Source organism: Hyperolius riggenbachi, chromosome 2 (genome assembly GCF_040937935.1).
Source record: "Hyperolius riggenbachi isolate aHypRig1 chromosome 2, aHypRig1.pri, whole genome shotgun sequence".
Taxonomy (NCBI): domain Eukaryota; kingdom Metazoa; phylum Chordata; class Amphibia; order Anura; family Hyperoliidae; genus Hyperolius; species Hyperolius riggenbachi.
The window spans coordinates 31,540,962-31,557,631 of record NC_090647.1 but is presented as its reverse complement, the minus strand read 5'-3'; the positions used below and the strand labels follow the sequence as shown (position 1 = coordinate 31,557,631).

General features: G+C 47.8%; 1 protein-coding gene across 1 annotated transcript; it reads left to right on the top strand.

Annotated features, from left to right (window-relative positions):
* The first annotated feature begins 12,465 nt into the window (after positions 1 to 12,465).
* On the top strand, positions 12,466 to 15,578 carry LOC137545414 (embryonic polyadenylate-binding protein-like). The gene has a single exon (XM_068266605.1). It carries the CDS (start codon positions 12,541 to 12,543, stop codon positions 14,386 to 14,388), a length of 1,848 nt encoding a protein of 615 aa, XP_068122706.1. The 5' UTR covers positions 12,466 to 12,540; the 3' UTR covers positions 14,389 to 15,578.
* The last annotated feature ends 1,092 nt before the right edge of the window (positions 15,579 to 16,670 follow it).

Below are 16,670 nucleotides of genomic sequence, written 5' to 3'. Positions count from 1 at the left end.
TGGGGCAGTAGCTTTGTATAGATCCTATTCAGAGAGTGCTTCTGTAAAGAATAAAGGAGATACAGAGAATCCCCCATGAGGGGATGGACTACTGCAAAACCTCTCAGATCAGTCAGCGTTTTACTACGTACACTATAATTTCGTTTTAATAAACTGGGGTATAGTAAACTATCTCTCCAGCTTCCGACCAATCTCCATTATAAGTCTATGGGCGTAGCACCTGGTATAGTAAACCCGGAGATAATAAAACTTCTGTTATAGTAAACATGTTTTTTGGCCCCTACGTGATGCTGACTGGATATAGTAAACAGTGGGTGGCGCATGCGTCATGTGTTATTGGCGGTGCATGCGTCATGCCAGTGGGCGGAGCATGTGTTATGTGTCAATGGGTGGAGCATGTGTCATGTCAGTGGGCGGTGCATGCGTCATATGTCGGTGTGACACCCATGGTCAGGTGCTCTCTTCAGGCTGGTCCTGCAAGTCTCGCCAGCGGAGGTATCGGAGCCACTCGCAGGAAGCCAGTGGCTGTCTCTATTCCAAGATGGCTGCATTTGTTAAGGAGCCCTGGATACTGTATCTGTAATTTGTCCAGCCTGGCTGTGCAGCCCTAAAGTATACTTAACCTTGTAGTCCAACAAATGTGCAACTGCTTGTACTGTACCTCCAATGGGAGGAAAGAGTTGGTACTTTACAGCAGGGCTGTGGAGTCGGTACAAAAATCTTCCGACTCCTCAGTTTATGAAACCTCCGACTCCGGGTACCCAAAATGGCTCCGACTCCTTAGTCTAATACTTACCAGGGCTGTGGATTTTGTACAAAAATCATCCGACTCTGACTCCAGGTACCCAAAATTTTTTCAACTCCACAGCCCTGCTTTACAGCAGAGAATGTACCAGGGCATGCTGGGATATTACTAGGACAAGTGCTTGTACTGTACCCCCAATGGGAGGACAGGGCTGCTCCTGTGCAGCAGAGAATGTACCAGGGCATGCTGGGCCATTTCTAGGACAAGTGCTTGTACTGTACCCCCAATGGGAGGACAGAGCTGCTCCTGTGCAGCAGAGAATGTACCAGGGCATGCTGGGCCATTTCTAGGACAAGTGCTTGTACTGTACCTCCAATGGGAGGACAGAGCTGCTCCAGTGCAGCAGAGAATGTACCAGGGCATGCTGGGATATTTCTAGGACAAGTGCTTGTACTGTACTTCCAATGGGAGGACAGAGCTGCTCCTGTGCAGCAGAGAATGTACCAGGGCATGCTGGGATATTACTAGGACAAGTGCTTGTACTGTACCTCCAATGGGAGGACAGAGCTGCTCCTGTGCAGCAGAGAATTGACCAGGGCATGCTGGGATATTTCTAGGACAAGTGCTTGTACTGTACCTCCAATGGGAGGACAGCGCTGCTCCTGTGCAGCAGGGAATGTACCAGGGCATGCTGGGACATTTCTAGGACAAGTGCTTGTACTGTACCTCCAATGGGAGGACAGCGCTGCTCCTGTGCAGCAGGGAATGTACCAGGGCATGCTGGGACATTTCTAGGACAAGTGCTTGTACTGTACCTCCAATGGGAGGACAGAGCTGCTCCTGTGCAGCAGAGAATGTACCAGGGCATGCTGGGCCATTTCTAGGACAAGTGCTTGTACTGTACCTCCAATGGGAGGACAGAGCTGCTCCTGTGCAGCAGAGAATGTACCAGGGAATGCTGGGATATTACTAGGACAAGTGCTTGTACTGTACCCCCAATGGGAGGACAGGGCTGCTCCTGTGCAGCAGAGAATGTACCAGGGCATGCTGGGCCATTTCTAGGACAAGTGCTTGTACTGTACCCCCAATGGGAGGACAGAGCTGCTCCTGTGCAGCAGAGAATGTACCAGGGCATGCTGGGCCATCTCTAGGACAAGTGCTTGTACTGTACCTCCAATGGGAGGACAGAGCTGCTCCAGTGCAGCAGAGAATGTACCAGGGCATGCTGGGCCATTACTAGGACAAGTGCTTGTACTGTACCTCCAATGGGAGGACAGAACTGCTCCTGTGCAGCAGAGAATGTACCAGGGCATGCTGGGATATTACTAGGACAAGTGCTTGTACTGTACCTCCAATGGGAGGACAGAGCTGCTCCTGTGCAGCAGAGAATTGACCAGGGCATGCTGGGATATTTCTAGGACAAGTGCTTGTACTGTACCTCCAATGGGAGGACAGCGCTGCTCCTGTGCAGCAGGGAATGTACCAGGGCATGCTGGGACATTTCTAGGACAAGTGCTTGTACTGTCCCTCCAATGGGAGGACAGCGCTGCTCCTGTGCAGCAGGGAATGTACCAGGGCATGCTGGGACATTTCTAGGACAAGTGCTTGTACTGTACCTCCAATGGGAGGACAGAGCTGCTCCTGTGCAGCAGAGAATGTACCAGGGCATGCTGGGATATTTCTAGGACAAGTGCTTGTACTGTACCCTCTAATGGGAGGACAGAGCTGCTCCTGTGCAGCAGAGAATGTACCAGGGCATGCTGGGCCATTTCTAGGACAAGTGCTTGTACTGTACCTCCAATGGGAGGACAGAGCTGCTCCTATGCAGCAGAGAATGTACCAGGGCATGCTGGGATATTACTAGGACAAGTGCTTGTACTGTACCTCCAATGGGAGGACAGAGCTGCTCCTGTGCAGCAGAGAATTTACCAGGGCATGCTGGGATATTTCTAGGACAAGTGCTTGTACTGTACCTCCAATGGGAGGACAGAGCTGCTCCTGTGCAGCAGAGAATGTACCAGGGCATGCTGGGATATTACTAGGACAAGTGTTTGTACTGTACCTCCAATGGGAGGACAGAGCTGCTCCTGTGCAGCAGAGAATGTACCAGGGCATGCTGGGATATTTCTAGGACAAGTGCTTGTACTGTACCTCCAATGGGAGGACAGAGCTGCTCCTGTGCAGCAGAGAATGTACCAGGGCATGCTGGGCCATTTCTAGGACAAGTGCTTGTACTGTACCTTCAATGGGAGGACATAGCTGCTCCTGTGCAGCAGAGAATGTACCAGGGCATGCTGGGATATTACTAGGACAAGTGCTTGTACTGTACCTCCAATGGGAGGACAGAGCTGCTCCTGTGCAGCAGAGAATGTACCATTGGAGGTACAGGCATGCTGGGATATTTCTAGGACAAGTGCTTGTACTGTACCTCCAATGGGAGGACAGAGCTGCTCCTGTGCAGCAGAGAATGTACCAGGGCATGCTGGGATATTTCTAGGATAAGTGCTTGTACTGTACCTCCAATGGGAGGACAGAGCTGCTCCTGTGCAGCAGAGAATGTACCAGGGCATGCTGGGATATTACTAGGACAAGTGCTTGTACTATATCTCCAATGGGAGGACAGAGCTGCTCCTGTGCAGCGGAGAATGTACCAGGGCATGCTGGGATATTTCTAGGACAGGTGCTTGTACTGTACCTCCAATGGGAGGACAGAGCTGCTCCTGTGCAGCAGAGAATGTACCAGGGCATGCTGGGCCATTTCTAGGACAAGTGCTTGTACTGCAACTCCAGTGGGAGGACAGAGCTGCTCCTGTGCAGCAGAGAATGCACCAGGGCATGCTGGGCCATTTCTAGGACAAGTGCTTGTACTGTACCTCTAATGGGAGGACAGAGCTGCTCCAGTGCAGCAGAGAATGTACCAGAGCATGCTGGGATATTTCTAGGACAAGTGCTTGTACTGTACCTCCAATGGGAGGACAGAGCTGCTCCAGTGCAGCAGAGAATGTACCAGGGCATGCTGGGCCATTTCTAGGACAAGTGCTTGTACTGTACCTTCAATGGGAAGACAGAGCTGCTCCTGTGCAGCAGAGAATGTACCAGGGCATGCTGGGATATTTCTAGGACAAGTGCTTGTACTGTACCTCCAATGGGAGGACAGAACTGCTCCTGTGCAGCAGTGAATGTACCAGGGCATGCTGGGATATTTCTAGGATAAGTGCTTGTACTGTACCTCCAATGGGAGGACAGAGCTGCTCCTGTGCAGCAGAGAATACACCAGGGCATGCTGGGCCATTTCTAGGACAAGTGCTTGTACTGTACCTTCAATGGGAGGACAGAGCTGCTCCTGTGCAGCAGAGAATGTACCAGGGCATGCTGGGCCATTTCTAGGACAAGTGCTTGTACTGTACCTCCAATGGGAGGACAAAGCTGCTCCTGTGCAGCAGAGAATGTACCAGGGCATGCTGGGCCATTTCTAGGACATGTGCTTGTACTGTACCTCCAATGGGAGAACAGAGCTGCTCCTGTGCAGCAGAGAATGCACCAGGGCATGCTGGGATATTTCTAGGACAAGTGCTTTTACTGTACCTCCAATGGGAGGACAGAGCTGATCCTGTGCAGCAGAGAATGTACCAGGGCATGCTGGGCCATTACTAGGACAAGTGCTTGTACTGTACCTCCAATGGGAAGACAGAGCTGCTCCTGTGCAGCAGAGAATGTACCAGGGCATGCTGGGATATTTCTAGGACAAGTGCTTGTACTGTACCTCCAATGGGAGGACAGAGCTGCTCCAGTGCAGCAGAGAATGTACCAGGGCATGCTGGGCCATTTCTAGGACAAGTGCTTGTACTGTACCTCCAATGGGAGGACAGAGCTGCTCCTGTGCAGCAGAGAATTTACCAGGGCATGCTGGGCCATTTCTAGGACAAATGCTTGTACTGTATCTCCAATGGGAGGACAGAGCTGCTCCTGTGCAGCAGAGAGTGTACCAGGGCATGCTGGGATATTACTAGGACAAGTGCTTGTACTGTACCTCCAATGGGAGGACAGAGCTGCTCCTGTGCAGCAGAGAATGTACCAGGGCATGCTGGGATATTACTAGGACAAGTGCTTGTACTGTACCTCCAATGGGAGGACAGAGCTGCTCCTGTGCAGCAGAGAATGTACCAGGGCATGCTGGGATATTACTAGGACAAGTGCTTGTACTGTACCTCCAATGCGAGGACAGAGCTGCTCCTGTGCAGCAGAGAATGTACCAGGGCATGCTGGGATATTACTAGGACAAGTGCTTGTACTGTATCTCCAATGGGAGGGCAGAGCTGCTCCTGTGCAGCAGAGAATGTACCAGGGCATGCTGGGATATTACTAGGACAAGTGCTTGTACTGTACCTCCAATGGGAGGACAGAGCTGCTCCTGTGCAGCAGAGAATGTACCAGGGCATGCTGGGATATTACTAGGACACGTGCTTGTACTGTACCTCCAATGGGAGGGCAGAGCTGGTCCTGTGCAGCAGAGAATGTACCAGGGCATGCTGGGCCATTTCTAGGACAAGTGCTTGTACTGTACCTCCAATGGGAGGACAGAGCTGCTCATGTGCAGCAGGGAATGCACCAGGGCATGCTGGGATATTTCTAGGACAAGTGCTTGTACTGTACCTCCAATGCGAGGACAGAGCTGCTCCTGTGCAGCAGAGAATGTACCAGGGCATGCTGGGATATTACTAGGACAAGTGCTTGTACTGTATCTCCAATGGGAGGGCAGAGCTGCTCCTGTGCAGCAGAGAATGCACCAGGGCATGCTGGGATATTTCTAGGACAATTTCTGATATAGTAAACTTTCCCTGTCCCTTGGAGATTACTATAACAAGATTGTACTGTACTATAAGTGACACCAAATTGGAATAAAGTAATTTACATTGCATTGTGGTAGACGTACATTTTACATGTAAGCATTTTAAATATTCATTTTTTTCTCAGTAGTGGTCCTTTCACATGCCCCTTGCAGTGTCCGTTACCAGCTCTGTGTGCTTTGTTTGGCAGTGGGGGCAGCAGATGGGACAGGAGCACTTGTAACATTATCAGCGCTGGTGCCCATCCAGGCTTGGCACCTCTCTTGGCATCTATGATCAGTGATTCCTTTCCTTGCCCGGCCCTCTGTGTGTCTGGGTGTGAGAAGGGATAGCCTGTGAGTGCCGCAGGGAGCGAGGAGGACGCCATGTGCGGCATGCGGCCCCCGAGAGACGCCAGGACAGAGCTGGCAGGTAACACCTACTTAAAGACAGCATGCGTCACTTTAAAAATGATCATTGTATTATTATAATGCTGTACAGTGAGGGTGCTTTAAAGCGGACCTGTAAAAGATAAGAAAAAAACTTTAAAGAAAAAACATTTCCATGTTACAGCTGATCGTTACAAATCCTGCAATAAATCTGCAATGTGTCTAACATCCTGTGTTTACATATTAGCTGCTCTGCCAAGGCAGATGGGCTTCCTGAGCTGACACAGCTGAAGAGCTCACATTAAACTTGTGATTAGTTACAGATGAGGGGGAAATTAGGCAGGCTAAACTCTCTAAATACATATCAGAAACTAGTGAGATAGAGAAGAGAAGTGGGTATGACCCGGTTGAGCACAAATCACGATATATCTATTATATATTGCAAAAAGACTTTATTAATCCAAAATTGTAATCACATAAAAAACATCAATATTAAAAATTGATGTAGCACAAGTTAAGTAGCGGTAACACAAGCAAACACAGCAGCCAGCCTTGCATAGGCTTCTAAGCGGCAGATCTCATGTTCATACATTCATATAACGGCTTTGACAGCAATGGTTTAGTTGGCTAGAAGCAATAAGCAGAAAGATGCATAGTTCCACACATAGCCAAGTTGTCTCTAAATACATACAGGGTGCATTTCTCTCTGTTTTCCTTCAGTCCTGTGCAAGAGTTCAGGTCCACTTTATAAAAAAAATCCAATATCCACTTACTAAAATTAGGTGACTATCGCATAATTACAAATACGCCACTGACCGTATCCTTTCCAACAACCCTGCTGAGCGCTAACAAGCACCTGGCCAAAGTATAGCAGAGGCCGACGGGCGGGGAATTTGTCGCTTTCAGCTTCCCGTGAAATAGGGAACTTGGCGAGTTTGTTGTCTGATTGCACTATGTGTGCACTATGCATATAAATGGGGACTTTATTTTTAATTGAAGGACAACTGAAGTGAGAGTGATATGGAGGCTGCCATATTTATTTCCTCTGAAACAATACCAGTTGGCTGTCTTTCCTGCTGATCCTCTGCCTCTAATACTTTTATCCATAGCTTCTGAACCAGCATGCAGCAGATCAGGTGTTTCTGACATTATTGTCTGATCTGACAAGATTAGCTGCATGCTTGTTTCTGGTGTGTGATTCAGACACTACTGCAGCCAAATAGACATGCAGGGCTGCCCACAACTGGTACTGTTTATAATAAATACGGCAGCCTCTGTATCCCTCTTGCTTCAGTTGTCCTTTAACCCTCCTGGCGGTCTATTAAAAACCGCCAGGGGGCAGCGCAGCGTTTTTTTTTTATTTATTTTTTTTTTAATCATGCCTAGCGCTAGCTACATGACAGCCGCTGTGCAGCGGCATCCCCCCACCCTCTTCGATCGCCTCCAGCGATCAAGCCCGTCCGGAAATCCCGTTCGGGATTTCCATTTGGGCTTCCCCCATCGCCATGGCAACGGGCAGGATGACGTTGTGACGTCAGAGGGAGTCCCGATCCACCCCTCAGCGCTGCCTGGCACTCATTGGCCAGGCAGCACATGGGGTCTGGGGGGGGCGACGCGGCGGGTATCGGCGCGGAGCGGCGGCGTTCGGTGTGCACACGCAACGTGTAGCAAAAAAAGTAAATTATGCAAATCGGCCCAGCAGGGCCTGAGAAATCCTCCTGCGCGGCTTACGTTCGGGGTTACCGCCAGGAGGGTTAAAGGATATTTCCACTTGAGTCACATAACAGGTAACTGAGTGTCAGTAAATACCTTTTCATTTTATTGCAGAGCTGCTCTTTATTGCAGATCTTTTCTATTTATTTATTGATTGGACATTTGCAACAGTGTGTGACTCGGTGTAAAACATCCCAACGTTCTCATTTCTATTTGGCTCATTGGTTCATAAGTCTGTACAAAGAAGAGAGTTAGGCCTGGAGCCTACTACAAAACGCTATCGCTAATCGCTAGCATTTTGTATGAGCGGTTTGCAAGTGATTTCATGAGCATTTTCAGGAGCGATTTTAAAAAGTGTAATTAATTTGCCAGCGGTTGTGTAGCAATTAGCGTTTTTAATTCTGATTGGTCCTTTCAATTAATTTTTATTTTGTTACAGTGTACAGTAAACTTCAAAACGCTAGCAAAATCGCTCTGTGTAGGTTTTGACGAGCGATTACGCCAGCATTTATATACTTTACATTGCAGAAACGCTAACTCTAAACGCGAAAAATGCTGCATGTCCTGCGTTTTGCGATTTGGTAATCCCATCGCTCCAGTGGAATTTGGTCCATCCATTAACATCAGCTGAGCGTTTAGGGAAATCGCTAGTTGTTTGAATCGCTCCCTAAACGCTCAGAAAATCGCTCTAGTGGGTTGGAGCCCTCAAACGTCGGATCAGCTTATTTCGGCGCGCGGCACTCAGAGCCGAGCGCCGAAACAGGGCGCCCCATAGCAGCAGTGCTATGCTGCGTGGGGCGCGTAGCGGTAATTCTGGGCTCTGGCGGCTGCCAGGCCCCGAATTACATCTCCCTCCGAGTTGTGACAACTCAGAGAAGGAATAGTTTTAATGCCGCCTCGGAGTTTAGCGGCAGTGGTGAGAGCCGTCATTTAGCTCTCACCGCGCCAAACTAAGCGGCGCCGAAACAATATGCACCCCTCAAACGTATTGTCTCCCTCCACTGCCCCCTACAACTCTGCTCTGGTTATAGCGGCGACACATTCATTCCACAAGGCATCCGTGTGATGCTGGCTATGCATATGTGACAGCTGGTGTAATCACTCCCATCCAATCAGCAGCTGACAGGAATGTCAGGCAGTGTTCCCAGTTAATGATAGGCAAAGCACTGGAGCAGTGAATAGGTAAACACAGGCATATCGGTGTAATATAGTTGGTCAAAATTAATGAACGATAGATGATTTGGATTGTGGGAAAACAGAGAGATACTTTACCTTCCTAATTATCTTATCTTTGACGATTGCCTCTTAAAGGGATCCAAGCAGGGTTTTTTTTTCTGCAGTTTGTACTGGTTTATAATAGTTGTAGGAGCTACCGTTCCCCTCCCCTCTGCCCTTATTTATCCAGAGAAACTGGTGAAGGTAATCAAGTGTCTCTTCTCTAAACTGTTTGAAGAACAGTGTCCTATCCCCCCACCACCAAAAAGAAAAAAAGAAGAGGTAGCATGGCATATTTTTTGATAGTGAGCCACATTGTTAGCATGCATCTTATATGTGCTCTTTAGATGCCCTGGGAGCTAAAAATCCTGCTCAATTTACTTTAACTTTACTGTAGCAGATAAGCCCTTGTTTGAATTGTTTTACATCTGCAATGGTCAGCGCTGACTCATATCCTCCTGGAAAGTGGTCAAGGTATGAGAGTCATTGGGGCTGCAATTTAGCACAGACATAGGTCTGGGGATCCCCTCAAAATTTGGGGAGTTTAGGAGATATCAGCTGCATAAGCCGATATGTATTGCGCATGCGTGAGAGAAGATGGGATTAGGCAGCAGGAGAAAAAGTATCCTGCTGCGCATGCGTATCAGACAGTGCGCTGACAAAGCAGCGAATCGCGATGGGAGATGGAGATAGTTATAACACCTACACTATAATGGCTATTAGCACGGAAAGTTTTGCTGCGTTAAATTTCAGGAGACTGAGGCAGGGAACACATTAGGCAGAGACGCTAGTGGTTTGGAAACCGCTATCATTTTTTATACTAATGCAAGTCTCTGGGCTGCATAAAAAAACGCATAGACGTGCGATATACATTGTGGGTTTTTGAAAACGCACAACTTGCTGCATAATTTTATTTAATTTTTTTTTATGTTTTTTTTTTTGAAATGTGTTACTGTATTTTATTCTATTGGTTAGGTAAATTAATGAAAAACGCAATGAGACACAAACACAAAAGCAAACAGAAACACAGCAAAACATGAAAACTGCACAGTGCAGAAAACACATGGTTTTCTGCACTGCCTAGTGTGCTCCAGAGATGGATTAATAGTATCATATAATGATATATAGTGTAGTTTCCAGTTTCGTAACTGTCCGATCTGCTCCCAATCCACAACGAAATCAATCAGAAACAGTTTGGATACAGATAATAATGAGGACAGCCGACATTTCTAATGAAGAGAAAAGCGAAGCATTCACACAGCAGGGCACAGGGCTGATTTCATACCTGACTGTTAAGTTCCCCACGATACCTGCAGATATTCTGGTGTCTCAACTTGTGCCTGTCCCCAGACAATGAACCGGCCCTGGTCTGAAGGGGGGATTCTGGGCAGCTGTAATACCCCCCTGCGTTTGCCTATGAGATGTAATGGTGCCCTAGGTAAGGTAGTAGATGTGGCACCCCCTTGTGGTCTTTTTGGTAAGCTGAAGTGGAGAGATGTCAGAGAAGGTGGCAGGTGGCCCCTCACCACCCACTAGGCCCCAAGCACCTGCCTAGGTTGCCTGGTGGGTGATCCTGCTCGGGTGTGCTTTCCAGACAACTCCCTGACAAACAACTGTGCAGTGTGATTCAGTAACATTTTGAAATTCTGTTAATTCTTTTTAAGCTTTGAGTCATCCAGGAAGTGCACTGCAATATTTGAGCTGCTCTGATTGTCTAAGTTTCCTTTTTGTTATTGTCTATAAAGTTTATTTTATGTTTACATTTGAAAGCCCACTGCACATTTTTTAAATTTCATAAATTCTGTTGCGGTGACACATGTGTAGTTTAGCATGAGTCAGCCGTTTAAGGTGTGTATAGTTTATAGACAGCTGCTGTGTGCTAGTCGTGTCCGTATGTGTGTGTTATGCATTACTCTAAATCAGGGGTGTCAAACTCAAAATAGAAGCGGGCCGAAATTGAGCTCTGGGACTAAGTCACGGGCCAACCTCAATGTCTAGTGGCCACCTCTCTCCCTTATAAAAAATACCCCCCTCCAATCCCTATACAGTTCTTTGGTGTCTAGTGCCCCCCTCCTTCCCCTATAAGGTTCCCTGGTGTCTAGTGGCCCTCTTCCATCTATACAGCTCCCTGGTGTCTAGTGCCCCCCTCCTTCCCCTATACGATTCCCTGGTGTCTAGTGGCCCTCCTCCATCTATACAGTTTCCTGGTGTTTACTGGTTCTCCCTCTCCATACAGTTTCCTGGTGTCTAGTGGCCCCCTACCAAATACAGTTCCCTGGTGTCTAGTGGCCCCCTGCCTCTCCTATTCAGTTCCCTGGTGTCTAGTGCCCCCCTCCTTCCCCTATACGATTCCCTGGTGTCTAGTGCACCCCTCCTTCCCCTATACAATTCCCTGGTGTCTAGTGGCCCTTCTCCTTCATCTATACAGTTCCCTGGTGTTTACTGGTTTTCCCTCTCCATACAGTTTCCTGGTGTCTAGTGGCCCCCCTCCCTCTCCTATACAGTTCCATGGTATCTTGTGCTTTCACCCCTCCCTATTTGGCTTCCCTGGGGATCTAGGGCTCACCCTCCAATATAGCTTCTCTGGTGATCCTAAGTGGGCCAAACATAATGCAAAGTGGGGAAACCACCTGAGGGCCAAATCTGATGGCTCCTAGGACCAGATTTGGCCCACGGGCCGGAGCTTGACATGTATGCTCTAAATACACCGCTCTGTCACTGCAGCTGTCCTTATAGGTTTTGGGGCCCCACGTCAATAGAGTGCTTGGGGCCCCATGTAAAACTCGCTCAGGGGCCCCTATCTCCTCAGTTACGCCACTGTGTCTGCTGACGCTTATGTACCGATGCCTGAACAACAGTCGTGTCGTCTGGTACAACCAGAAAGCAAACCTGAAAGCCCTTTTCCACTGCCAGCATTTTCTGATCCCATTCCGATCGTTACCGGATCGCAAAACGCTAGGTACAGTTAAAACTTTTCGTTAGTGTGATCTATTAGCGGTGCAATTTTCTCCTGGGCACAATCATCATCCTGCTGCGGTTTCAGTGCAATTGAGCTCCTATACTTTGTATAGCAGCTCAATCGCCGTTGTGGAACTTAGGAAAAGTCGTGATTGGAGCGCAATTGCGATCCTGTTTCTAAGTGGAAAAGAGCCCTAAGGACCAATTTGCAGTGAGCGTGAATTCAGATTAGTACTAAAAGCGATGCAATTTCAGTGGAATAGTTTACATTGAATGCATTTTTTTGTTCCCCCCTTACAAATCGGACAGCTTATTGCACCCACATATCCGTTCCCCATGTAATGATTGTCAGACGCATGTGAAAATTCGTATTGAAATTTGCATACAATAGCACAAAAATTTGCATATGGAAAAAAACGCATGCAAAATATAAATCCTTGCAGAAATTGAGCCTTTTTAATTTTCTTGAGGTTGGGGTAGCAGTTTTTTTTTTACCACCCTGCTGCTAACTTGCAAACCCCCTGTTGATATCTCTCTAGGGATGGCCAGTGAGGTGCTAAGATGGCAGGTGAGTGCAACATCTCTCTGAGGCCCCACCCCCTCTAGCCTAACTGCTCCTCTGAGTAACTGTTAAACGGTTTCTACTGAGGATCCTGTAGCTGCTCCCAGAGACTTGCTGCATCTTAGCTCAGCCATGACTGCTGTTCGGCCTGCATATCCCATGGCTTCCCTCTATGTGGGCGACCTGCATACAGATGTGACAGAAGCTACGCTGTACGAGAAGTTCTGTCCCATCGGCCCGGTAATCTCCATCCGAGTTTGTCGCGATGTGGCCACTCGACGATCCCTCGGCTATGCTTACATCAACTTCCAGCAAACTGCCGATGCAGAGAGGGCCATGGACACTATGAATTTTGAAGTCATAAATGGCAGGCCCATCCGGATCATGTGGTGCCAGAGAGATCCAGGGCTGCGGAAATCCGGGGTAGGAAATGTATTTGTCAAAAATCTGCACGAGTCGATTGACAGCAAAGTGTTAAATGACACCTTCTCCTCGTTTGGCAACGTTCTGTCTTGCAAGGTGGCCTATGATGACCACGGGTCGAAAGGTTTCGGGTTCATCCAGTATGAGACTCAAGAAGCGGCTGACAAAGCCATACAGTCCTTGAACGGCATGCTCCTCAATGAACGCAAGGTATTTGTTGGTCACTTTAAGACCCGAAAAGAAAGAGAACTAGAATACGCCGCAAAAATCACTGGCTTTACAAATGTGTATATCAAAAACTTTGGTGAAGACATGGATGACAACAGGCTCAAGGAGATCTTCTCTGCTTACGGGACCACACTGAGCGTCAGGGTCATGGTGGACGCTAATGGCCGCTCTCGCGGGTTTGGCTTTGTCAACTTTGAAAAGCACGAAGATGCACAGAAAGCGGTGACTGAATTAAACGGTAAGGAGATGAACGGGTGTATCGTCTATGTCGGCAGGGCCAAAAAGAAAGCAGAGCGGCAGAACGAGCTAAGACGCAAATATGAACAGTTCAGGCAGGAATTATGCCTTAGGTACCGCGGTGTGAACTTGTATGTTAAGAACCTGGATGACAGCATGGACGACGAGAAGCTCAGAAAAGAATTTCAAAAATTTGGCACCATTACCAGCGCTAAAGTCATGAAAGAGGGAGCACGCAGCAAAGGTTTTGGTTTTGTCTGTTTTTCGTCGCCAGAAGAGGCCGCCAAAGCTGTCACTGAGATGAACGGGAGGATCATCAGCCGGAAGCCCCTGTATGTGGCACTAGCTCAAAGGAAAGAGGACCGGACTCGAATGTTCAATAACAGATATATGCAGACCTCAACGGTGGTCAAGGCAGCGCCATCCTATCCACCAACTGGCTCATACCCGCAGCCCACAAACTTTTGTCCGGTCATGCCACAGCCATCAAACTCAGGTCCTATAGCACCTATACGCCCGACAGCCCACTGGACCTTGCAGCAGTCCAACCCAGTATACTGCCCGCCTCACAATGCCTCAGGGTGGCCAGTTCCTATCAGGTGTTCTATACCGAAGATAAAAACTTTCTCTCAGCCAGGCAGGGTTTCTCCTCAGAGTCAGAGAGTGGCTGTATTTGACACACATTCAGTCGGTCCTCGGGCCCAGATGAACCCACCTGTCATGCACTCCATGCCCCTGTGCAAGTATCCAGCAGTATGGACCGCCCAGCCAGCGGAAGTAAATCCACCGCTCCAGCAGGTGGCGGAACCCGCGACTCAAATCCAAGGACAAGAGGCGCAAACATCAGGTCTCCTCCCAGTCCAACCGCCACAGGACGAGAAGCAGGTGCTCGGCGAACGGATGTTTCCTCTTGTACAGAGCATGAACGCCGCTCTTGCTGCCAAGATCACGGGCATGTTGTTGGAGATGGAAAATTCTGAAATAATGCACATGCTGGACTCTCCGGAATATCTGCACTCGAAGGTTGAAGAAGCAGTTGCTGTCTTGCAAGCACACCACGCTGAGGGAGGCGTGGCCAGCCCACAAATGTGATGTGCCGCTGTCCAGACTGAGGGCGACATCTGACACTCGCTACTTTTTATTCCGATGCCCCTTCTTATTTATTTTCTTATGTTAATTTATCTATTTTTAATTTTTCTACCATCTTCATTCCTTCCTCCCTCCCCTTTCTGTCTTTTTTTATTTAGTTTCTCTTTTCACTGTGGGCCTCTAGATTTCTTAATAAGGTCTTATTTTAGAAGAAAAAATATATAATTATTCTGAGTTGATGCAGATTTTACAGAATGTAGGCAGCTTAGAAATTAACTGATCAAATGGAGAAGTTCAGTTCCAATCTGCAGAAAACTAGCATTAAGTTTGCATCCACTCAGAATTACAAGAAACTCAGTGGCCACCCTTAGATCTCTCCCACCCCTGCTTGTAACTCCCTTACAAGCGTATAGTTGGCACCCCGTTGATAACTCCCACCCACCAGCTGATAACTCCCACCCACCAGCTGATAGCTCCCTCCCCTGCTGATAACTCCCACCCACCAGCTGATAGTTCCCACCCCTGCTGATAACCCCCACCCACCAGCTGATAGCTCCCACCCCTGCTGATAACTCCCACCCACCAGCTGATAGCTCCCACCCCTGCTGATAACTCTTACCCCCCCCCCCCAGCTGATAGCTCCCACCCCTGCTGATAACTCCCACCCACCAGTTGATAGTTCCCACCCCTGCTGATAACCCCCACCCACCAGCTGATAGTTCCCACCCCTGCTGGTAACTCCCACCCTCATTTTGATAGCTGTCCCACCCTTGCTGATAACTCCCACCCATCAGCTGATAGCTCCCACCCCTATAGTAAGCCCCACCAACAGCTTTTATAACAGAAAAACTAGAGACCCCATGGAGAAGCGCCATGACATAATGGAAAAACAAAACTATTCGTTTTACCAGAGTACTAAAGTTACAGAAATCAGATGGGCTATTAGCAGGATAAGTCATTAGTCTCATGTCGCCACTAGAAGGTGCCATCTGTAGAAGAATTCTCAGCTAGCCTAATGGTAACGGGGCCCTATGGTGGGCCCAGGCCTCACTCCTATCAGGAATAGGGACTGACACTGCTGTATCTAACTTCTACCTGGCCCTGTGTGCTTCTACCTGTCATTTATTGACCATTTTAAGTTATTTGTTAATTCTACAATTTTTCTTTCAATAAAATTAACTTAAGAAGTAGAATATTGTTCTGTTCCTTTTTTATGCCTAAAAGTGGCCACACAGGTAACATTAAAATGATTACATTTTATGCCAATTCAATAAAAATTATCAGTTCTCACAAAAAATTGAAAGTTTTTTGAATTTCCTCTTTTTTTTTCTTCTATATAAGTCAATCAGGAGTGGTGGATTTTTCTGATCAATTTTTATGAAAATTAAATGGTGTAGGGTAGATTGCCAATTTATTACTATATAGACCCAAGCAATTTTTTCATTTTCATTCAGAGTTTTCAATTTTTTCCCCATAATTTATGAATAATTGAACATATGAGTGGTACATTGGTCAGATTTTTTACATGTTACAATCAGTCAGAAACACTGATTGTAATTCTTCAATTGAAAAGAAATTAAAACATTTATATGGTGTGCGGCCACTTTAAGAATGGATATTGTGAGATAGCGATGAGAAGACCTCTCTAACGTGTTATCATGTTTTACAGCCCAACTACAGCCATTTTTTACTTGTAGACAGAGCAGGTTCTGTCATGAAGCAAGTTGAAACATTTGCATCAGGCCCAGAGATTACAGGGGCGGCATTTTTGTACTTTTTGTACATTTTTGTACATTGTTTACACTAACAGCATGCAGTCAGAGTAGAAAGAGAAGCGAGAGGAGAGCGAGGTGAAGAGGTCATCATTGAGGAAAAGCAGCTTGTTGTGCTGTGTGAGGAGTCTGACAGTGAGTGAGGAGGTAGGAGAGCAGCATTGGGGAAAAGCAGCTTGTTGTGCTGTGTGAGGAGTCTGACAGTGAGGGGGGAGGCAGGAGAGCAGCACTGAGGAAAAGCAGCTTCTTGTGCTGTGTGAGGAGTCTGACAGTGAGTGAGGAGGGGGAGGCAGGAGAGCATTTGACTCGCACAGCAGAAGGGAGGAGGTGGCACTGCTGTCCTGACTGAGGAAGAATGGAGGGTGAGCAGTTTTTTTGTCACAGACTCACAGCCAGTCAGTGTGCTATTGTGTTGAGCTGCAGCAAGTCACGTGAGAACATTAAATGAAGCAGAGTAAATTAGCGGTTGCTGTGCAATCATTCAAAATGTGTGTATGTGTGGGTGGAGCGCAT